Here is a 24,420-nt window from a genome sequence, read left to right as displayed (position 1 = left end):
CGATAAACATTAAATTAAGGGCTACGGCATTTTTGTATCTAATAAGTATATTGTCGAATTTGAAGGAGAACTAGAGGTAGACGAAGATTTAATCTTATACATTCTGCTGATTAACATTCTCACCGACTGTTCACAGAAGTGCTTTTTTTAAAATTTGATTTATTCACTTTCACTCCCTAGATGCCACCAACCCCAAGTGAATGTTTGTTGCAATGCAATTGTTTATAAATGTGCTCAGTGAGGACTTGAGGAGAGAAGTGAAGCAGAGCAATATTTCATGTTGAGAATAATCGAAAGGGGCTGATAATTTAATTGTGGAACCGAATTACCGAACCAAAGAATTCTTTGAGCGAACTGAAATTTGGTACTGGGGAGTGGGGGTTTAAGAATAAATTGTCGGGCTCGCAAGTCACCAAGACATATTTAATCTGCGGTGCGGGAGCTCATATGCCGGCGTTTGAGTCGGTTCACACCGCAATGTACGTAAGCACCTTTGGCGGGATATCTTCTTATTGGTTTAAATTTAAGTTACAATGAAGAATCAGATTCCATTTTTAACCGATATCTCAAATATGCAACATTTCTCGTTCAACCGAAGCTGGAAGACCTAACGCCCCTTTTTTTCGCTTGTGGTCGTAGTAAAATTGCTACATTTTCTTTACCGACGCGTGTCTGGGTGTAAGTAATTTATATCCGATTGGTAAAATGGGCAACGCACCTCACTGTGAGGCTACTACGAATTTCTCGTATGGAATGCCGTACTAACTTAGGAATGTAGCCTCCGGACAGGTACAAAACACACCTGAGTTTGGTACAATCGGCGCGGTCAGTTTTCGTCAGTATGCAGCGTGCTCCTTTATAAATTAACTTTAAATATTTTGCTTGCTCGAGTGTACGTAATTACGATCCATTTATTGCGTGTAGGTAGCCCGGAATGTGACGTCTTATCGAATAAAGTATCCTTCTGGTCAACTGCATTCCGGTGATGTTTTGCTTAAGAGTGTACCTGACCGCTCTCGAGTTAAACGCGAGTCGCGAGTTTTAGTCCATACCTGAGGAATATATTCACCGGTTGCTGCATTGGTAATGCTCTTAAGGGGCTGTTCTGTTCACTTTAAAAAATCACGTGTAATTCTGTGCGAGTGCCAAAGTGTTGTGTACACCTACTGCTGACGATTACCTACCGCAAGTTCAAAAATTTGCGATGAGAACGCTTCATGGATTGCCCTTGGATTATTACTGAAAACACATGGTAAACTATTTAAAGGTCTGATAGTTAATAACAATATACGTATCTACATTACAAGGACGGGGTGGGTTATCACTTATCATGGCATCTGATCTGATCTACTCGTGTCTGTTTGAAAAATATAACAACTCCGCCAAATGAAATAAATGTAGAGATGCAAACGCTTTGGTGAATAAACACACGAATTCATCCCAAAAATATCCAAAACCATTTTTATTAAATTCAAAATACTGTAGTTTTGGGTAGGTACCTACATTTTTTTCACAATTATAAGTAATTAATTTGGGTGGACATCTTATTGATCATTTCTATCTCGATTTCTATGTAAGTAACTACATCTACCTAATAATATTCTATTCCAAATCGGTGCCCTTTTGGTTCTGGAATGTAATTATCAGAAAAAAAGGTCAATTTTTGTAGGAAAACAAAATTTGATAGGTAACGTAATTGATACTATAAAAAGAGAGACGAGAAGGTACTATCGAGGTATCAATTTGCTCGAGAATTTGCTGTATTTATTGCGGTAGGAGGTATTCTTTTACAACAAATGCACACGATTCCACGTGCTTAATTGCTTAAAAGCAGATCTGTTCCCAAGAGTAGGTAGGTAGGTAAATTGTTCACCCCACATCGAAACCAAACCCTTAAAAATTCATCAAATTCCTTTTTGTTTGATGGTATTACAAATACAAAATATCAGGTTGAGAGTTTACTTAGACAGATTCCAATTTCTGTTATTTCCGAATAAGTATACCTATTCAGATTTATTGTCGGGTACTTATTCTCAAATATTCCATTTAGGTTATTCTTATTCCTGGTTTTACAGCAACAATAAATTGATCAATTTCATGTTCAAGTCGCCTTGATAAGAAAACTACGAGTGTAAACACAGAATTGGATGCAATAACTTGATCAATTTCTTGAGCTCAATTTCGTCAAGTTCTATTTTTCAATTCAAGTACCAACTACCAGCAACCAACATAAATAATAAAATGAAGATGTTTTCATCATTTTTATGAGCTATAATATCGCTGTCTTTCTTTTTCTATTCCGTAATCTTCTATTCAATACAGAGGGGAACATTTTTACACTTTTCACTTTTTTGCTGCACAATTAAAAAGAAGGACAACCTAACCTTAAAATCGAGCTTAAAATAATTAAAGGTTGGTGAAACTGTACAATGACTTGAAAAACAACAAGAAATTGATCCAGTTAACAGCAGTGTAAAACCAAGAAACGAGCAAGAAATTGTTCAATAAATTGACAAATAACTTCATGAAGTAGGTAATTGATGAAGAAATATTATATTAGAGATATTCTCGGAGATATTATATGGTACTGGCTTCCAGTTTGAATTTCATACAATTCGGTGCATAAATGGCGGAGATGCCACAAAGGCGCTGTGAACGTTAATCGATTAGACTCAACTGTTGGCATTTCGTATTATATGGCTATAGCTATACCCAGTTCTCTTTTAAATCGATGGACATGAAGCTATCGAGCGGGGGAGCGTTTTATCCAATATTTCCCAACAATACTAGCGGACCGTCTTTGGGAAATATCGTTTTCTTGGATGGAATATACCTATAGGTACACTCCGTTTCGGCACGCCGACTCCCCTCGCACACTCGGCGAAATATATTCACCTAGCGATATGAAACTTAACTCGAAACATACTTTACGACCTATTCTCACGTACCAATAATCTCGCCAAATAGGTATACAAAAAAAAATTCATTAAAGTCGAACGAGTCGTTTCGGAGGAGTTGAGTACAGACGCCGTGACAGAGATTTATATAACAGACTAACAGAGTAGGCCATTAGTGCGTGGGTGGAGGACGCACATATTTAAAATTCATTGTCGAAGCACGTTGAAGTACTCTTAACCTAAATATCTTTAAATATATTATTGCATGTTTCGATTCCGTTGTCAATTTTAGTGTAACTCATTTATGTAGGTATTACACATGATATCTAAGTTTAGCCGCAATTCGCCAGTTTTGCAAAAAGTAGATGCGAGAGTAGATGTCTAGAAAAATCGAGGTAAAAATTGAAAATGGCATAAAACGTAGAGCCGTGAGTCTGCAGTGTTACTAATCATGAAATGCACTAATATACGCCGAACGGTCAAAGCTAAACTTAGAAATCCGTGTAGTAATCACTCCGGTACACGTATCGCAGAATTAGGTAATACAAATCCCATTCAAAACTGAAGACGAGACTAAAGAATGGTAATTTTTTGTTTAGTTGACTAAATTCTGGAAGAGGCGGCTACGCAAGGCCTCGTGCAAGGCATATAAGTACGCCAAACTATCAAGCTCGGTAGCAAGTACAAGAATCAAGTATCAATTCTCAAACTTGAACCTATAAGTATCCTTTGCCTCACTTTTTGTGGTAACAGTCATAAACGAAATCAAGATTTGAAAGAAGTTTACGAAGAACATTTCTAACTACCCAAAGGATACTAGACTTTAAGATTATCTCTAAGAATCCAAGATTCCTGGAAAGTTTTTGAAGATTTTGGGCAGATTTACAAAAAAGTTCTTAAGAATATTTCTAAGAAGGCTTCTTTGAAAATTCCACGGAGATTTCTGGTCAAATTTTCAAAGCAGATTTGGATAACGGCTCTTCCGAGTTCAAATGATTTTTTAAGAAAATTTCGAGAATATTATCTACACGATTAAAAAGAGCGTTCTAAGAAGGTCCTGAAAATAAATTAATCATAGTCTCTAGATTGTCTAGAATTTTCGATAAGAAAAAGGATTTCTAGGTTCGAGGAAATTTGTAAAAAAGATGATTATTTCTAGAATGGCATTTAAAATTTTTAAAAGAACATTGAAAATTTCTATAATTAAAAAGTTTCCAGAAGGACTTTTCTAGAGAGATTTCTAGCGAGATTCCCTCGGGGATTTCGACGAAAATTTATAGAAGATTTCTAAGAAGCAAAAATTATTTTGCAGCTTAAAACGTAATATTCTGCTGTCATGGAGCATGAAAAATAAGATGCCTGTGTGCGTTTGAACCATGGTGTTATACATCATGGTTTGAACCCAGACGTATGAGATAATATATGTGTATGATCAAAGGTAAAATTAACGGGCGATCAATAATGAGGTGCTGTCGAGTCGCCTTTGGAAGTTTGAGTTAAGTACGATTTCCCATGTAAACAAAAATTTCAAAGATGACTCGACAGCAACTCATTTTTGATCGCATAGTATATGGAAGAATAGGCAAATATTTAAACAATTTCTTTAATGGCGATCGATTTCGGGCATATTTTTAAATATTTGCCTATTCTTCCATATACTTACCTTTGATATCACCGGCAAATAATGGACCACTTCATTAACTATGTGTACCACGTGTATGATCTTTGAAGGCATTCTAGGGTTCAGTCCGACGTTCAGTCAAACCTTCATTGATCGAATTCCATCAACCGAGGTGCTCTATTTATTCAATGAGATTGATACTAGCTATTGTATTCCATAACTTCGAATATTAATGAGGCTTAAGCATTAGGCGTATATTGTTAATTTATATATGGAAATGAAAAGCGCGTTTATTTGGAGACCTTCGTCATTCCATTAATAAATGATATGCAAGTATGTAAGTAGGGAATGCCGATGTCTCATGTTTCTCTCGAAATTGAGGGACCAATAATCTGTACTTAGTGTGTGACGGTCGCCCAGGGTCGACAGTTAAACGGCAAAATTTTATCCCTCGTTCAACATTATAGCGAATTTACCTTCAAATTTGATTTAAGGTAGATTGTGGCACACGTTACCTTGAAATAACTTCGCGTTAGTAAATATTTTGCAATAACGTCATGGGTACGACCGTTCAATATGGATTGTTTACGTAATTGTTAGAAATTCTTTATGACAAAAATAGAGACCACGTGAATGACCCACATTCTTTCCCTTCAAATACAATACAATTTAATGCCGCATTTTAATAAGTACCTACTAATTATCCAATATTCCAAAGAATGTGCTCAATTTTAACGTTAATAATTTTCTATTGAAGGCGAGATTGAAGGTATAAGTAATTATGCAGACATAAAATCCAAACGTACATAGGACATACCGGGAGACATGCGCCCATCCAATTTATTTTCTCTGATCGTTGTTGCAGTATACCGGGTGAATACTTTCAAACCGAACATAGGGAATTAACATGGGAAAACCGTTTTTCGCAGCTTGTTGCTCCCCAAATTAACTTAGAGGGGAAAGAGGATTTTTTTCTCATCTAACTAAATGCGAATTAGTTAAGTTTTATTTGTATTTTCTCATTATTTTATCAAAAATTCGCAAAATAAAATGAACTCAGAAAATCATGTATAGCCATGACCCGTAGATTTAAGCACCCGGAATTGTCAAATTGAAAAACTTCGAATTGTCGATATTGACGGAATAGAGGTTTGATTAAATTCCACGGAAAATAAATCTCGCACTCTGCGGTATTACCGCCGTACGTAAACGTTTTTTACAATAAACACTTTTTCCCGCAATGGAATACATCGTAAGTTTTGTAGTAAGTACAAATTAAAATTATTGACAGTTATCGTATCTTGTTTTCATGACTACCGTGATTTTTTAAACCAAGTACACATTTTGACCACCTAATTTCGCAAAATAATAATTAAACGTGCAACTAAACGTTAATAATCATAAAACGTGGAAAAAAATCTTCTTTCCAATGGTGGCATTATGAACTCTCTAAGTTAATTTGGGGAGCAACAATCTGCGAAAAACAGTTTTCCCATGTTAATTCCCTATGTTCGGTTTGAAAGTATTCACCCGGTATAGCTGTATGAAAGCGAATGCGAAAGTGGAAGTGAGAAAGTTAAGCGCCCTGCTTGTAAAATTTTAGGATGCCGTATTTTAATCTGAGACCGGAACACTTCGCCGAATGCCCACAACGCCGACGTGATTTTTTGATGGTCCATATCGCCGACTAGGGACCCTACGCCGATGGACACTAAACCGAACGTGACCATAACGTCGACGTCGACTCATACAACAGTTCTTAATGAAGCTGGACGGTGTGCAACACCAAGCAGCTTTTGACGTTAGGTTATTCGTTATTGTCGGTTGAATATTTTTTTTAACTTTTTTCAAACTAGGTACAAACTTATACGAAAATTCTTAATGAACCTGGACATGAGTATGAGGGGCCTGGTACTTCCAATAGTCTGCGTTGTGGTCACGTTCGGCTTAGTAGTGTGTGTCCGTCGGCGAAGTGGGCATGGTCGGCGTTGTGTCCCTTGCACACTTTTCGACGATGTGAGCACGGTCGGCGTAGTGTCCCTAGTCGGCGATATGGACCATCAAAAAATCGTGGTGGCATTGTGGTTGTAGGCATTCGGCGAAGTGTCCTAGACACGAGCATACCTACTGCTAGGAAGATGCTCTCAAAGTAGGTACCTCTCGAGGTACCTAAACCTAAGAGAATTTCGAAAACGTTTATAGACATCTATTTATAAGGTTTGCGCAGAGGTTTGCAGAGAGCATTATAAAATATTACTAGGAAGACAACGTTTTTAAAGAGGTTTCGTAAAATTACTTAAAGGTTTCCAAAAAGAATATCCAATTTTGTTATAGCGTAGCAGCTCTCCAGATGCAGTACTGGCTTTATGAACTAAATTTAAACTCGTTTAAGTTGTCTATAATAGTTATTTATGTATCAAGGGCATTAAGGCGATATTTATGCCTAGGGTTACAGAGCCGGAGGGATTGTAAGTCGTATGACCCTGTCCATTAAAAACTCGCCGTTTCATTATGATGTTCATATCATCAATAACCTCGTTAATAACTATCATTTCGAAATAACGTCTTTTTTGTCGATCACAGCTGTGTAGTCAAACAAAGTCAATTCGTACTAAGTACGAGACTAAGTATCAAATTTTAACATTTAATGTGCAACAATACTACGAGTATAATCTTAAAGTAAAGATAAAAAATATTCATTTTTATTATCTTGTTGATAAAAATAATTCATATTTAATAAAATAAAATAATTATTGTTATCATATTGATAATTCTAAATCATTTTTTTTATCTTGTTGAAAAGTTTAAATAGCAAAATTTAAATTATCAACAAGATTAATTTAATTCTTCCGCCATTTACGATTATCTTAGATAATTTTAAATGGCCACCTTTGCAAGGCATAGCGAGATGGCAATACGCTGTTTTATAGGGAAAAAGAGAGAAAGGCAGCGCACAGCGCCATTTATTTTTATCTCAGATAATATTAAATGTCTGAAATAGCCATTTACAATTATCACTTACCTATAATTGCACAAGAGGTTTGTATTTTACCGAGTAAATTTGGGTTGTTAAGGTAATGAAAATCTGTTGCCTAGCAATTCACAACTTCGGTGTCGCATTTTTATTAGTTGACAGTTTTTCGAGTTCAATTGCTAAAAGGAAACGGATTTTAATTGCAACAACACAAATTTACTCGGTTTAAATACAAACCTCGAGTGTAATTCGGCAGGACAATTTAACGAACAAAAAATTCGCCAAACTAATCAATTATTGGCAAACGTCAAACTAGTCATATGGAAAAGGATAACGCGATAATTGGTTCGAAAATGAATAAGTGAAAAAACCACTAGTGCATTTGTCGCTGGAAAAGTTGCAGGTAACTTTTGCCGCTGTCAAAGTGACAATTGCACTGCGGCTTATGCGATTTTTTATACATGAGTTGAATTGTCTCAGATAATTTTAAATGGCGGAATGGAATTAAAAATTATCAACAAGGTAAAAATAATTATTTTTTCATTATCAAAAAGATAAAACAAATGATGTGAAATTATCATTAGGTAAGATAAAAAGAATGATTTAAAATTGCAGGAGGAATCGAATTATATCCGAATTATAGCCGTTTGTGAGATAATAACGAATACACGTACACAAGGAATATTTTGCAATTAATGAAGCGAATAGTTCAATCTTGTGTCACGTCTGAGAGAGGTCATTTTGAAAATTTGTTGTACTTGTGCGCCCTCGTGTGCGCCTATTTATTTCATTAGTGTTAGATTCTGTTATTGTTCTGGTTTTAATGTCATTCTATGAGATAGTTCTTGATAATGTACTCGTATTAAAGAAATGAAAAATATGCGTTCCTTTATTTTTTGCATAAAAACGGCACCATACGAAAAAGAAGAAAAACTTTAATATCCCGTACCTATCTCGGAAACGAAGCACTTGCTGACAAAAGTGATAAAGCAAACTGTCATTATTTTTCCATGCAGAATCATCCCCTGAAGTTTGTCGCTATTATTCATTAACATCCTGTATATGTACATCTTTCATTCATAGTTTGTATATATCCAGATTTAAAAGAAAATCCGAAATTGAACTTCCAAAGGCGACTCGACAGCAACTCATTTTTGATCGCCCGTTACTACTAGAAATTAGCGGGGATAGAACTCGTTGTCCGTTGTTCACGTAATGTCACATCAATCCTATCACAATTTATAATTAAAAAATTCCTGTAAGTAGTTGCCCTTTTTTTGTAAATTTTGAAACGATGATATTACAAATATTTCTTATTAAGCAGGTAGATGTGCGGACGTGTGATCTCGAAGGTCGTCTGCATTCCACCAGAAGCGGCGCCCGTGAACCGCATTTACCAAATTATTGTTATTAGCCAAGCAGTTAAACAAATTCCAAACGCAAAACAAAGCCCTATCACACTCCACTTCTACCTCCCTTCATTGTTGTTATTGTTATTTAATATGGCTTAAGCCCGCCAATATTTTTGTTGTTTGTAATGCACATTTGACTTTTTATATGCCATATTTTAATGACTTTATTTTTTGTCATAGGTGAGCGGCGGACGCCCCCCTGAAGAGATGTGCGGGTCATGCGCGCCGGCGGCCTGTGCACGGTGAGCGCCCCCCTGGCCGCGTGCAGCCCTCCAGCAGCGCTACCCCCGGCCGCCAGATTTTTGGCACTGCATCTGCTGCACCAGCAGACCTTGTATTTCATCGTTCAAGTAAAGTCGCGTGTAAGGGAGCTTTATCAGCAAACATGTCTGCACTTCGCGCAGCAAGGGATGCTGGACACAGACCTTTTTGGTCTCGCTTTGATATGCGGTAGGTATTTGTGTTTGATTTGATACGAACGAATAGATTTACCATTGTAAAATATACTCAGTGACATGGAAATTGCAACACCAAGAAGGAGTTGGAATTTTTTGACCAAACTTTGCAGAAACGTTTAGCTACTAAAAGGTAACAATTGATTAAAATTTCATTCATATGGATCAAGTGGTAATGGCTTATTTGACAGTTCTTTCATTTTTTTCTAGTATTCTTATATCGTGTACGTTTTGCGCAATTTTGTTCAGTTCTTATTGTTTTCGCTTTTAATCGTTTCTTTTGAGGCTGTCATCGTGCCTAGATACGCCAAAGTGGAAATTACCGCGAATTAAGAGTAGTTGACAGGTGTCGTATTGTTGGGTTGGGCGGAGGTGGTTTTTCGTTCACAAAAATTGCAAGTCACCTGAACCGAAGTCAATCCACCATGATTCATTGCAATCGGGCATGGATTTGGGAAGGGGCAGGATCGTCGTAGAGAGGAAAGGGAGGGGGCAGGAAAGGGTGGGGGGCGAAAAAGAACAATTGAAGTGCGGGATCGCCATCTTTGACTTATGGCAACAAGAAACCGATTCTCTAGTACCAGGTCAGTTGCCGATCAATTGTTAGCTAACGAAGGTCGTCCTGTAACACTTCGAAGTTCGAACGGTTTACCGCAGAATCAGAGCTTACGACTTGCAATCCTATCGGCCACATCTTTTGTTACCATTATCAGCTCAACACCGCCACCAGCGTTTGGAGTGGTGTAGGTTGCGACTGCACTGGAACCTAGAGTAGCATTGGGTGGTGTTCAGTAATGAATCCGGATTTTGTTTGGGTATGCATGATGGCCGTATGAAGGGCAGCCGAAGACGTGGGGAACGTCGCAATGTTGAATTTTCTGTTATGAGGCATATGTGGATGACGTGATAGAACCCGATATTCTTCCATCTCTTCAGCAGTTGGAAGACCCACTTTTCCAGCAGGATAATGCCCCTCCCCACATTGAAAGACGTTCTATGGACTTATTTGCACATGATAACGTCAATTTCTTGCCATAGCCACCCAGATCTCCCAGTATATCGCCTATCGAGCAAGTTTGCAACATTATGAAGAGAAGACTGATGAACTTACCGCATCCTCCGCAGACACTGCAAGCTCTACACAATGAAATAGAGGTTACTCACAGTTGCTTGGGACACAATACTTCAAGAGGAAATCGGCCGTCTGCTAAAATGCGATGCTACGAAGCGTGAGGGAGTGTGTAACCAATAGGGAGGGACTACTATTTTTATTAATAAAAATATGTTTATATTTCATCCTTTTTCTTTTAAATTTTAATCAATTGTTACCTTTTATAGCCCAGTCGTCAGGTACTTTTTACCCAAAAATAATTCAAGGAGTTTTGATTTCTGGTGCATGGTGTAAGGTCAAGTGTCAAAAACAACATATTCATTTTGCGACCTCGAACTCCTTGTGGAAATTGTAAAAAAAATCGTGTTTTGTCGAAAAAATTGATTTTTGGCAAATATTTCGGTTCTCGTGCGTTTTAGGAAAAATATTCACCTATACAAAAATGAAGGGAACAAAATTCTCTTTAATTTATGTTCCATTCATTTTTGCTGTAAAGTTAATTGTTTCGATGCGGCGGCTCTGTAAATGTACCTAAGTACCTACTTTTCATCACATCCGCACACATTTCTGAATCGCGCGTTTTCGTGGAGCCGTGGGCAAGCCGGTTGTACCAATTTGTTTTTAATATCGTGTTATATTGTAGCTAAAATTTTAAATTCCCGACTAAGGTACTATTAAGTAAAAACTAGCATTTTTATTTGAATAATATTTTTTTTTAATCCGACCCCGACTTTTTCGCCGACACTAGTTTCGCCTCTGTTTAATATCTTTTCTGTGGTTAAAACTGCTTTCGTTTATTGGGCAATTAATTAATTAATTAATTAACCACTCATCCACATTTGATTCTATCGTCATAGTTGGAGAAGACATAGATTTGCTGGTTATACTGATGACATTAGGGGCTGCTCATCCCAACATATACTTTCTTAAACCCGGAAAAGGTAAAATGGTGCAAAAAATGTACTCTGTGCAAAGTCTACGACCACAAGACATAAAAGTGCGACAACATCTACTTGTTCTTCATGCGATCAGCGGCTGCGACACAACTTCCGCTATCTTTAAACAAGGGAAGACAAAATTCATCACTGTCTTTAAGAAGAAAAAGCACTTTCGTGTAAATGCAAAAAAGGCTGTGGACCGGCCTGCGGCTGCAGGAAAACTGGATTAAAATGCAGTAACATATGTGGATGCATCAACGGTGACTCTTGCGATAATGCGCAACACTTGCTTCTTGAAAATGATGATGAAGAAGATGCAGCTCCGATAACTATTATGGGCCAAATAATAGAAGAATTGGATGACGAACAAGAATGCGAATCTAATGAGGGGAGAAGTGACGAATCAGAACCTGAAGATATGGAAAAACCAGGACCATCGAGAAAGAGAAAGCGAAGGAAACTCGATTAAATTCGCTTCGTGGATTAGGCCACAGAAAACTAAGGAATCAGGAATTTGGACAATTGCGATAAAAAATACTTACATTTACAGACCCGCTACATCGAAACTATCAACTTTACAGCAAAAATGAATGAGATATAAATTAAAGAGAATTTTATCCCCTTCATTTTTGTATAGGTGAATATTTTTCCTAAAACACACGAGAACCGAAATATTTGGCAAAAATAAATTTTTCCAACAAAACACGAGTTTTTTTTACAATTTCCACAGGGATTTCGAGGTCGCAAAATAAATATGTTGTATTTGACACTTTACCTTACACCATACACAAGAAATCAAAACTCCTTGAATTATTTTTAGGTAGAACCCCTTTTATTGCTCTGACGACTGGAGTATTAGTAGCTAAACGTTTCTGCAAAGTTTGGTCAAAAAATTCCAACTCCTTCTTGGTGTTGCAATTTCCATGTCATGAGTATACAATGTTGTTACGTAGAGATGCGGATTTAAGTTCCACTCATGGTATAATAAAAAGTTCCACTCAAACGGACGGGGGACTGCGAAAACGGGAACGGGAGCAGAGTATATTTGTGCAGCGGGATATCCAAATATGCATTTCGATGTGCGGCGCATGGGCATGTGTTATACGTTCTAGCATACTCCGCTGTACAAATAGAATCTTTGGTACCTACCTAACATATTTTTAAAACTCGGATTTTTTAGATTGCATATTAGAAAAACTCATTATCCTATAGGTGTAATAGTTTTCACAAAAAGCAGAAAAATTCATTCAAACTTAAGCACACCCGGTCAAATTATCAATGCAATAAAATTGTAAAAGATAACAGTGTATTTCAGAAACATTCGCAATTCCATGCCATTCAAAATAATGCGGAAATTCGAAGGTCAAAAGGAGCAGGTTCAATTTTTTTTAAATTTTTGTATCGGTTTCTTATGGTTTTTTATCGCGGCCTACTCCAGTGCGTAAACATGTAATTCATTAATGGGTAGGTATTATTCTTGTGTGCAAAATATTGAATAACCTAAAAACTACACAGGACATGATCTCTTATAAAAATTGAAGAAAACACAAAAGACTATCGAATAGCGAAATAAAATAGTGGTACCTAGTTTCATTTAAAAGAAAAGAGATATAGCATTTTGAAATTCCGAAAGTTTACCATTTTCTTGTGAACTCCCTGTACCTGTACCGAAATCGATGAAACACTAAACAAAATTTCGACTAAAAAATGTAGCAATGTAAACTATGAAAGGGGAAACTCTATGTTCTCACTTTTCCGACTGTCTGTCCACGATATAATTCGGTCGTACCTTTTTTGGATTTAACTTTGTACTACCTCAATCAACGATACTACTCATAGGATTGAGACCTATCAAATCTCGAATTATTCTTGCAAAATGACCTCTTAAATAAATAAATAATATTGAAAAATAGAAATGCGGAAAGATTAGTATGTGACTTCTGGTATTTAATCTCGTGTATCGCAGCGTGGTTTTTAAATTTAAATATCACTAAATTCATTAAGTTTAGGTTTTTTACGTTGTAGCGTCTCGTGAAAATGTTTTTTTTTATTAGCCTAGGTTTTTTGATGTTTTTTTTGAAATAATGGGAAATTCGTTTCTCAAAAAAATTACGTTAGGAATTTTAAACGCATTCTAGTTTTTATCTCCTGAAGTGGTGGCATCATAACCTTCGTGGATTCAATAAAAATCGCAGCCGCGGGCTAATGAATGTGGCCAAAAAAACAATGTACGCCGAAGCTAAAGACAGGTAGCAGTAGTGTTAGACGGGGAGGGAGTTGAGATCATTTGTATACCTTGGGGAATGTGACCGACCCGGTACAGTCTCGGCTCTCGCCAGAACGCAAGTCGGCCCACGATCTGTCTACCAGTGAACCGACGTACTTAAATGCCATAGCTTTTCGGAGATTTAAACTTTTCAGTATTTACCCATATGCTCTACGCATTTGTAGATTTACTTAATTGGAGCTGTCGGGGTGGTTTTGAATAGTTGCGTCTGATGAACTAGGTTACAATATCAATAATATTCTTTAGGGCTTAAGTAAAGGTGGGCGGGGAGGTTGTGATAGCTCGGAATGCGGTCCTGTGCTTCTACATTCTTCGACATAGCGTACACTCCATTCAGCAAGTGATGTCTTTTGCAGATGGCGAGTATCTGTTTGCAGAGCCAGAAAACAAATTGTCCAAATACGCTCCGAAGAGTTGGCGCTCCTCTCACTGTCACGGTCTCGACGCCAACGGCCGGCCGGCGCTCGCGTTTTACTTCAGGGTGCAATTCTACGTGGACAGCCCGCTGCTGCTTCGAGACGAGACCACCAGGCATCATTATTACTTACAGCTGAGATTAAATACGGCTTGCGGAGCGGCCGAGGATCGTGTCGGCCAATTAGCAGGATTAGCTTTACAAACAGATTTAGGCGATTATTCAGAGACCACGACCTTTCGGCCCGAAGATTACGTACCTCCTAGCATGAGGGGCCCGCAAGCTTTGCGCCACGTAGAAGCCGCGCATCGCGGATTTCGCGGTCTTTCTAAGCCAGAAGCCCGCGCACGTTTTATATCAGATGCTTGTAATCTTCAAGAACCTGTCAATGCGCACGTGTTCCGATTACGTGCTTCCAAAAATGAACCGCCCCCAGGTTCGCTACTTTTGGCCGTGTGCGCACGTGGCCTACGAGTTTGTGCAGATCATAATCCACCGTCGATTTTCCTCTGGAGTTCGATTGGTAAATTGAGCTTCGAACGCAAGAAGTTTGAAATTCGAACTGGACACGAAAAAATCACTTTATATTCCAGCAGCGATGAGAAAAGTCGACTTCTGCTTGCCTTATGCAAGGCCACCCATCAGTTTAGCATGGCAGTAGCGCCTAGGCTAACCGAGGTTCGGCGCGAAGAAGAAGATCGAAGGCGTTGGGATTGCGATCAGAGAATTTCTGTTATATCCAGTACCTCATCTAACACTACTTCGGGCATTGTGAGCGATCGAGTGCACTCCGAAGATGAGCTAGAGATTATGATCACGAGTCCTCCAGCACCATCTACCGAGAGTCTAGCTTTAGCACATCTCTTAGATAGTGCACCTCCCAGCAGTCGAACATCTTTAGTTTCTGCAACGAATCCTCCTGTAATTGGCTCTTCCAAGGAGGATAGTTCCGATACTGGAAAAAATACCAATAGTGAAAGCTCGACTAAGACTACTAGCGGGAAATGCCCCGGTTCTCAGTGCAGCTCTTCTTGCAGCACAGTGATTGTTACACCTTTGCATACAAGTAAGTAATTTTTCTTTTAAGTTAGTTTTAATAACCTATCGTTATAGAGGTGAAAGGTAGGAGACCATCCACCAGCAGCAGTTTGGAATTGGGCTATTCACATACAGCACAGAACTCATCAGTTAGTGATGCTACGTGCATCGAGTTGGACACTAGGGAGTCTGTCTATTCCGTGTCAGGTCCTCCGCCAAGCAGCTACACCAGCGGAGTGTACACGATGGCCTCAAGCGATCACTATACTGTCAGCCTTAGTGATCAATATCAAGCATCGAGTGAGCAATATAGCTCAGTAGGCGATCAGGTGGACGCTCCTTTTAGAGATCGTTCCAATTCCAACATTAGCAATTCTGGGTCTTTTCGAGGAGATGGTAGTGACCCCACTGATACACAACCTACACCTTTATCTGCTGAAGAGCTATCCGATCTTATTGTAGGAAGATATCCCTCTTGTAAAAGCGTCAGTCACACCTTAGATTCCGATTCAGATTATGTAACATTACCCTCATCTTATCAAGGTTATGCTCCAATTCCACCGAAGCGCGTTGATAGTGTAGAGCCGCGAATCCGACCTCCGCCTCCTCCTTATCCTACACAACTTAATAAACTCGATCCGGTGCCCGATTTTGACGATGTTCTTTGTTTATCCGAGATCTCCTTGAGAGAACCACCTCCATATCCAAAGAACACGGTTCCTGCGCCGTCCCCAGTGTATTCTTCTGAAGAAGCAATGGCCAGATTCATTACCACTCGACCTCCAAACATTCTTACAGCACATACCAGTAATGTCGGTGCAAATTCCTTGCCAAGTTATTCGATACCGAATGCTGTACCTCCAGTTCCTCCCAAACATCCCAGAGCTCCTCCGCCAATCATCTCCTCAAATAACTATCTTGATTTGACTGCCAGTAAAGCTAGTGTATTGGTACCCTGTACGTTTCTACCTCCTCCGCCTCCTACTCCCAGACAACCACCTCCGCCCCCACCTACGCTCGCCACTGTCTACACAAGTCAGCTGTCTCGCACTCAGATCGAACAGTACCAACAGCAAATGTACAGCGATGTGGATTTTGTCGTATTTCCACTTAAAGAACCTGCAATAAGCAAACAAGAATATTTGGAAGCAAAGCAAGGATCAATACTGGCGGCACTTGCACAGACGCCTCCTCTTTTCTATCGTTCCACGCCGTACCTCAGTCGCTATGCCTCCAGTCAAAACCTTTCCGATACATACGTACATCTTCCACTCTACGGAGCGCCGAGCATTTCTTCGACGGGAAGCTTCGATCCCCCACCACCACCTCCACCACCAAACCGTCCAAGTCGATTTTTGCGCACTCGCTCAGATGACAACATCCTCAACTCCTTGGACACTCCACAGCCACCGAAATTTAGACGACTTCCGCCACCTCCTCCGCCTCCACCTGTTCCCGAGCGAACGTCGGACAGTCGCCAAAGCATAGGCGGCAGCAGCTTGCACAACATTTTGGAAAAATGTGTTAGTGACATAGCAGATGCCAAGTTTCAAAGTGAAAGTGACGTTAAAACAGTGGATAAAATTCAACGCCCCCTAGACATAAGAACCTTACGCGAGAAAAGCAAGAAAATGGACTTGCCTCTCATTGCCGCGTTGTGCAATGATCGCTCTCTCATCAAGCAAACCAAAGCGTTCGTAATGCCCAAACATCCCACCGATGTCAATATCCGCCAATCGAACAGTTCTAAAACAAAATACCCAGTGTCGGGACTTAGCAACACCCAAATAAACAAACCCGCAAGGAAACTACCGTCGATAAGTCACCGTCATCCCGGCGACAAACTGCCCGAGTTACCTTGCGAAAGAATCCCCCGTGCGACTCCCAACAACTACGTATTTCAAGATCCACGTGCCACAAAACATAAACTCATGCCATCTCATTCTTAGGTAAAAAAACAAGACAATTATTCCAGTGCTAGCCAAGTAGGTAGATAATGTTTACTCAGGGTGCCATTTCCGTTAAAGCGAAACTGGCGGTCGATTGACCGTTAGTTAGTTCGTCTGTAACTTGTAAATACAAATTAGTTTCGTACCCTTAAGTAATATTATTAGCAATAACGTATACACTTGCTCAATAATTAAAATACTGACATTTTATTTTTAATGCAATCTATTTATTTGTTTTTCGTTTTCTAAATCACAAACAGCTTATTTTCAGTGTATGGTGCTGCCATTGTGTCAAATAAAAAGTCGAACTGAACTAATTTATTCAGTTTTTAATTTAATTATTTCCTTTCTAGATATTGTAGCCAGGATAGGAGAGACTGACTAAAATTCAGAATGATGCGTATTACAAAAGGTAAGAAAGTGGTACATTTCACCAACGTCATATACCTTAATAATAAGACATAGGATTTAGGTATAGCATCTTGCAATGAGTCGTATAATTTTATACCGGTTGGCAACGAAACTGTAACTATAGATACAGTAATTAGGTATATATTGAAGTTCATCGTGCTCAAAATGTGATATTGATTATGAAGTGATTCAACGATCTTTAAACCGTTTCCATAGTTTATTAGGTACCTATAACAGATATAAAAGGCACTACATGTTTCGACCAGAGGTCATCATCACAGTGTTCTATAAAATGGTGAAGGCTACTAGACTAGTTTGTTTACTTTAAAACAGTTTTAGATAACAAAATGTGTTAAATTACGAAATACTGGTAATTCGTGAGGAACTGTCACTCTCTGCTCAAAATATGCACATTTTTCAATCCTACCATGCACAAAAGTTCATTCGATCATTTTTAGCGCATTTTACAACGAAGTTGGGTGCGCTATTGCAGCCAGTTTCTCTGTCCGTCTGTCTGTTTGTCTGTCCGCGGCCTTAACCACTATACTGCAGTTTTCAAGATATTTAGTTCGTTCTTTTTGCATTCGGTAGCGTACTATAGCTCTGGCACCTGAGCCAAGGAAAATCTCGGCGATTAAACTACGCTTCTAGTAAAAATAAACATCGCATAGGTACCTACCTATAGCTACAGCATAAATTAAATGTGCTCCTGCGCAACGTCAACTTTTTTTATTTATGGCGACATTTCTTTGAAATTTTAACCATATTGCCTCTAGTAAAAAAAACATATCTCACACCGATATGGCCTTTTGGGAAGTACTGATTAATTCATGGAAAATGCGCTGAAGTTACTGGCCTGAGGGCGAAAACCTTTTTACTTGTTTCATTATTTTGAACTCGTTCTAAAATGCGAACCTGGATAGTAGTTTAGTTGTGGCCTCTGGCTTCTCTGTAAATGCTTGAGGTATTAGGAGAGTACAATGTGCCAGGTAGGTAGCTACTAGAATAATTAAACAAGGTCTTTTTAATCTCGGATGAAATTCACCAACCCCGCAGTATACAGTATACCTTACTGTGCCCGACGGCCTATGGCGGAAAAACGATTGTAATTTGGTTACCAGGAAAAATTGTTGCAAAACATACCCAATGGCATACTACTAATTTTAAATTAATAACAAGTGATGTGGTATAAACTTTATAAATGTTTTGCGGAAAATTCCAACTATCATACATTTGCAATCACCCGGTATGGCAAGCATACTGCGTTGGTATTAGGGGATTTTGTTTTGTATGTATTGGTAGACCCAATATCCACCAACATTTCAATGTTGGTAAAATACTTAATTGCGCCAAGACTTGTTCGATTAGCACGAGAAGCTGAGCAAATATTAAATTATTTGTGTAAAAAGGTGCCGGTTCATTTTATACCGCTATTTATACAGTTCAAGTCTACAAGATTTCCTCCGTATACATGGTAACAAATTGCAATTTCCATTACAGAATGCTTTTATGTGTATTATTGATTTCCAATAATAGACAGTTTGCATTTGTTGTCACATTTCATTTTAAAATGATTGATCTAAAAAGCTGTTTTAATGTTGCAGCAGTATAAAATGGAACCACCAACTTTTCAAGTCATGCCTCCGCATCTTCCATTACACAATAATGTAGCGGCTCATGCTCGACGTAGAAACAATCGCCAGTCAATACATGCAATGCAGTCAGAAAGAATGTCGTTAGGTGAAGCTGCCAAATTGGTAATGTCTGTTGTTTCGAACACTACCTATCTCGTCTAATTAAGTACAATTTAAGGAAATGCAATCACTTCCAACAAAAACACCCGTCTCAGTTTTACAAGAGTTATTAAGCCGACGTGGCATCACACCGAAATATGAGCTAGTTCAAATTGAAGGAGCAATTCACGAACCAATATTTAGATATCGAGTGTTTCTGAGTTCTGAATTTGTGGCGACGGGTACGGGTAGATCAAAGAAGGAGGCCAAACACGCAGCTGCGAAAAATTTGCTCGATTTATTAATTGGGAAACAAACACCGGAACAGGCAAATGCTGCAAATGGAACATCTTCTGGTACTGATATGTATGTGTTTCATGATAAAGTCATTGTTTTAATACTTTATAGTTGAACAATCTTATGGGAATATTACTTGAACAAAAAAACTAGTTCTAGTTTAGAAAAATACAATGAAATGAAAGGTGGGGCTATAACATTGCCAGACTTTAAAGTCCTTCAGTGATAAAGTACCGGAATAGTTGTCTTGTTGAGAAGAAGATGCATAATTGGTATACTAATTAGCTTAATTTATAATAACCACTATTAATCAATGAATGTATCTTATGAGATGATGTTTGTAAGAGTAAGTCAAAATTGCTATACATAAATCTTAAAATGAAAAGCCGGAGTTTGCTATTAGTTTTGATAAGAATGTCATTTTTCATCTTTCGAATTTTTTATTTTGTATGCAACCTAGTAGAAATGGACAATTTAGTAGGTGGCAGTATTACAATACTTTTTTGAAGGCATATGACTAGTTTTTCCTCATAGTCGAAAATTGTAGCTTTGAATTTTTCAATGGGAATTTTTTTTAATTAAATCAAAAATGGGCGACTGTCTAGTCACCTTTAGAATGTTTGTTTACGTGGGAAACTGGCGCCCAATATTTTGTTTTGACTAAAATACTCACTTTTGCGTGCCTTGGAAGCAAGTAAAACTAAATAGATGAACAATTCTAATTATTAATTAAGTAGGTAAATTTTGCACATATCACTGCTTTTGTACTTAATAATTTTAAAGCAAAATTTTTTATTTCCAAGGCACTCTTTTTAAAAGCCATCTTCAGACCTATGCGTTGTTTTATTTTTTAAGAAAGTTAAAACTTAACCCAAGAAAGATTTTCACTAAAAATGGGATTTAATTTTAGTAACTTTATCCCCAATTGTTGAACGCATTTTTTGTACATTAGACTGTTTTCACCTCTTCGGATGGTCGGTCATTTGCAACATTTCAAACTGTACCAAACTTTATAATGGCTTAATAAGGAATACGTTGATATTATTCTGAATTTTATTTTTGCTTTGACTACGTTAAATTAAAAATAATTAGTCATTGTACAGAATTACATATTATTGTTTCTATCAAAAGAAATATAATTGCGAGTATGTTTAATTGGATCTGTTCAACTATACAGTATTTAAAGAATGATAATGTATAATTTTTTAACATGCTGCATTACAGCACTAATCAAGTTGTTTCACCGTACGATGATAAAGTAATGGGTAATCCGATAGGTTGGTTGCAAGAAATGTGTATGTCACGGCGTTGGCCTCCGCCTTCGTACGAGATGGTGCACGAAGAAGGGCTTCCCCACGAGAGACAATTTACAATTGCATGCGAAGTATTGAAACATAGGGAGGTAGGCATGGGGAAATCGAAGAAGTTGGCAAAGCGAATGGCGGCTCATAAAATGTGGCAAGCTTTACAAGACATGCCAATAGAGGGGACGAATCTGCCTCAAGGTTTTGAGGAGGAGGACGAGGTAAGTGTTTTAACCGAAACCTATATTTTTACTGTCTTTCAGACTATTGCTATTTCAATTATCTTTAGTTAACAACACGTGTGCAGACTCGTTACAGTGGACTGAAAGATAGTAAAATCACCACTGTGAACACCCCCCATTCTCATAAAGTATCGCAATTTCACAAGATTTTGAAACAATCCCGTGGAAATAAGTTAACCGAGTTACAGGTACTTTTGCCTAACTGTATTTATTTTTTTAAAATGAGCTATTTTCAGAATACGTCGCTGAACATCAAAGACTTCAACTTTGTACAATTTTTACAAGAGATCGCATCCGAACAACAATTCGAAGTGACGTACGTGGACGTGGAAGAAAAGTCTCTCAATGGGAAGAGCCAGTGTTTGGTGCAGTTGTCAACTTTACCTGTAGCTGTTTGCTACGGTTCTGGCAACTCGTCGAAAGATGCCCAGTCTAATGCTGCACATAATGCATTAGAATATCTTAAGATTATGACAAAATGAAGTAAGACTTTTACAGCATTTGTAGTAGGTTTGCACCCTAGCTCGAGGGGAAAATCACTTATCAATAAATTAGCATTACTTAAATTTATTTTGCATTATTGTGACAATCCAGAATTACCGATAGAATATAAGATGTGGATTACTTTGGGTGTTTAAGACATTACATTGGAATTACAAAGAATTCGTAAAGATTTTTACAATCAGTTAATAAAAAGTTTGTTCTAAGTTAAAGATGTGCAACCCCATTCAAACTAGACCCTTCACTACTCCTAATACAAAATTATGAGCTATTTAGGAGCTTAGGAAAAATAACACCAAATCTGCCCACAAAAATTGTAATAAATCAAAAAGATTACACGGGTTACACTGATATATTTCGGAAGACAACTGCTTCCATTATCAAAGTTTATATCACATACAGGATTACAACATCTAGGGGGAATTAAAAACATTCAATTCGCATTAGTTATGTCAACTTTCGTTACTTTTTAGTACCAGTTACATTTCGTTACTATGCAGATCAGTATTCGTTATCGTTACTTTCGTTACTCATGTAACATAATGCATTTAGAAGCATGGATTATTACTACTCATCTTCAGTTCCTTTGTGTTTTGTATGTAGCTAAGGTATAATTCAAAGCCCGAGAAAGAAAGAAATGTAGGTATTTAATTAAAAAGACTTATATGATGTGGTCAAGCAAAAATCCAACTTCGCATAGGTAAACGAAATTCAATCCGCGGCTCGGCTCTCGAGTTTTGTATGCAAAATTACAAACTTTCTAAATATCGTTATTAGTTATATCGTTAGTCGTTACGTTACAATACTGCAAGTACTACTGGACTACTTTAACTGCACTGCATTAACGGTAACGAAATCACGAAAAGAACGAATACTTTTAGAAGCTTGTATTCGTTCCTATGTGTAACGAATACTTCAATTTTCGACATCACTAATTTGCATTTATGCAAATTTTACATAGCGTAATTGGAGGTGTCGTGCTTTGTACTAACCTAATTTCGTATTTGGGTTGAATATTTTGTAGATTCAAATGTTATTGAAAGTTTGCGAACTTAATTAGTTTTTAATTCCCCGTAGATGTTGTAGTCCTGTATGTGATATACAGGTTTGGTTTTATTTCTCCGAAGCTTAGTAAGCACCCCATTTGGAGCTATGGATTGTCACAATTTTAAGCTATTTAGGAGCTATACAGAATATAGAAATCTAATTTGTTGCGTTTGAGAAAAATTGTTGTAATGTTTGTTACACGCTGCCTGGTTTTAGTTTTTGCTGTTCGTTCGGCCAGTAATAAAATCAGTTTTGGGTTTTGGCGTTGCAAGTTTATTCATCCATCCTAAGCTCTGGTACATCAGCTCAATTTGAGAAAATAATTTTGTATTACGACAACTTCATTTAATTGTAAAAATTAAAGTGCGTTATATTCCTAGATTGGTGTGCGGTAATTTTGATTACAATGACATTCTTTTTCAGAGGAGAATGATTTTTTTAACAAAAAAAACTAGCACGGAATTCTTTTTATTGTTGTGCTGTAAAGGTTGCTTTATTATAATTCGTTTAAATAAAATATTTTTATATTTCAGATTGAACATCTTAACATCGAGTAAAATTTTCTGGCTCCATGTGTATTGCCAACTTCTATTTAAGTGAAGACCGTTATATAAGGAATGTCGCAGTACGGTTACTTCATTATTAAATTGAATACTTTCAATGGTCAATTTTCATCGCCCAATAATTTTGAAAGTGTACGATTTAGTCAATTGAGTAACCGAATACATTTGTGAAGGTTTGCACGATATTCATCGAATATCTTACAAGCTATACTTTGCATAGAATTAGTGGTTTTTTCGAGAAGGTACCAATGCGGAATTTTACATGTTAGCTGGTTTTACTTGCTTGACATTCAATCTATTGATGTATATCTGTATATACTGTGCTATGATGTTTGACAATGAAGGCTAATACAACAGTCAGCATGTATTGTTCGAGTTAGTGATTGTGACCACAACACATTGAGACTTTTGAGCTAGCTTCTTACTGAACGTTTCCCTCATTTGAGAAGGCATCTTCCGTAATAATTATTCTGCATACACTTATCGATGTTTAGCTAAGTGTATTATTGAATGTGTATTGTATTTACAAGTAGGTAACTGCCTATAGCATAGATAGTGTAATTTGGAGCCCTGTCATATTCAGGAAAAGGGCATTTATTTAATGCAAAGTATAGAGGTTGTACCCTTTCTTTTTTGTTCGATGATTAACATATATATCAATATTCTATAACAAACTAAGTAAGTTATTATCAAAGTGTATTCACGATTTGTTTTGTTATTGATGTGTATGATAATTGCTAATAAAGGATAATATATAAACAAAATTAAGGTTCATGATCGTGTTTCATTTAAATTGTTTGTTATTATGACTAGGGATGGGCGATAACTGTTTTCACCTATCGATAAGTATCGGGTACTTACCTATCGATATATTTTACTTATCGATATGCCGATAATTATCGAAATATCGATAGTTATTGATATGTCGATAGTTATCGATAGTTATCGATATATCGATAGTTATCGATATTTCGATAGTTATCGATATATCGATAGTTATCGATATATGATTACTATCGATAGGTATCGATATATCGATATGTCGATAGTTATCGATATATCGATATGTCGATAGTTATCGATATATCGATATGTCGATAGTTATCAATATATCGATATGTCGATAGTTATCGATATGTCGATAGTTATCGCTAGGGATGGACGATAACTGTTTTCACCTATCGATATAAGTATCGGGTACTTACCTATCGATATATTTTACTTA

At 37.5% G+C, this 24,420-nt stretch overlaps 2 protein-coding genes across 6 annotated transcripts; both read left to right on the top strand.

The window, feature by feature from the left end:
- Window positions 1–833: 833 nt before the first annotated feature.
- Window positions 834–17,414, top strand: LOC116175973 (protein expanded). 2 transcript variants are annotated; one of them, XM_031494373.1, is made up of 4 exons: window positions 834–1,252; window positions 9,085–9,354; window positions 14,052–15,176; window positions 15,224–17,414. In XM_031494373.1, the coding sequence occupies exons 2-4, from the start codon at window positions 9,123–9,125 to the stop codon at window positions 17,095–17,097; spliced, it is 3,231 nt and encodes a 1,076-aa protein (XP_031350233.1). In that variant the 5' UTR covers window positions 834–1,252; window positions 9,085–9,122; the 3' UTR covers window positions 17,098–17,414. The 2 variants fall into 2 exon arrangements, with proteins under 2 accessions (XP_031350233.1, XP_031350234.1); XM_031494374.1 differs by having other exon boundaries at window positions 834–1,267.
- A 1,412-nt stretch (window positions 17,415–18,826) lies between these two features.
- Window positions 18,827–23,293, top strand: LOC116176336 (interferon-inducible double-stranded RNA-dependent protein kinase activator A homolog). Of its 4 annotated transcripts, none has more exons than XM_031494849.1 (7): window positions 18,827–18,982; window positions 19,113–19,265; window positions 19,321–19,607; window positions 20,763–21,063; window positions 21,132–21,272; window positions 21,321–21,567; window positions 23,166–23,293. In XM_031494849.1, the coding sequence occupies exons 1-6, from the start codon at window positions 18,980–18,982 to the stop codon at window positions 21,564–21,566; spliced, it is 1,131 nt and encodes a 376-aa protein (XP_031350709.1). In that variant the 5' UTR covers window positions 18,827–18,979; the 3' UTR covers window position 21,567; window positions 23,166–23,293. The 4 variants fall into 4 exon arrangements, with proteins under 4 accessions (XP_031350709.1, XP_031350712.1, XP_031350710.1 ...); XM_031494851.1 differs by having other exon boundaries at window positions 18,831–18,982; window positions 19,116–19,265; XM_031494852.1 differs by lacking the exon at window positions 21,132–21,272.
- Window positions 23,294–24,420: the final 1,127 nt, after the last annotated feature.

Source organism: Photinus pyralis, unplaced genomic scaffold (assembly GCF_008802855.1).
Source record: "Photinus pyralis isolate 1611_PpyrPB1 unplaced genomic scaffold, Ppyr1.3 Ppyr1.4_LG7, whole genome shotgun sequence".
NCBI classification, from domain to species: Eukaryota; Metazoa; Arthropoda; class Insecta; order Coleoptera; family Lampyridae; genus Photinus; species Photinus pyralis.
This window is presented reverse-complemented; position numbering and strand designations above follow the sequence as displayed.

Excerpts from the sequence above, each read along its gene's own strand:
- LOC116175973 (XM_031494373.1), top strand. The coding sequence starts at position 9,123 with ATGCGCGCCGGCGGCCTGTGCACGGTGAGCGCCCCCCTGGCCGCGTGC. Across the intron at positions 9,355-14,051 it reads TGGTCTCGCTTTGATATGCG|ATGGCGAGTATCTGTTTGCA; the intron begins GTAGGTATTTGT and ends TGTCTTTTGCAG. Across the intron at positions 15,177-15,223 it reads TGTTACACCTTTGCATACAA|AGGTGAAAGGTAGGAGACCA; the intron begins GTAAGTAATTTT and ends CTATCGTTATAG.
- LOC116176336 (XM_031494849.1), top strand. Across the intron at positions 19,266-19,320 it reads TAGGTGAAGCTGCCAAATTG|GAAATGCAATCACTTCCAAC; the intron begins GTAATGTCTGTT and ends GTACAATTTAAG. Across the intron at positions 21,064-21,131 it reads GTTTTGAGGAGGAGGACGAG|TTAACAACACGTGTGCAGAC; the intron begins GTAAGTGTTTTA and ends AATTATCTTTAG.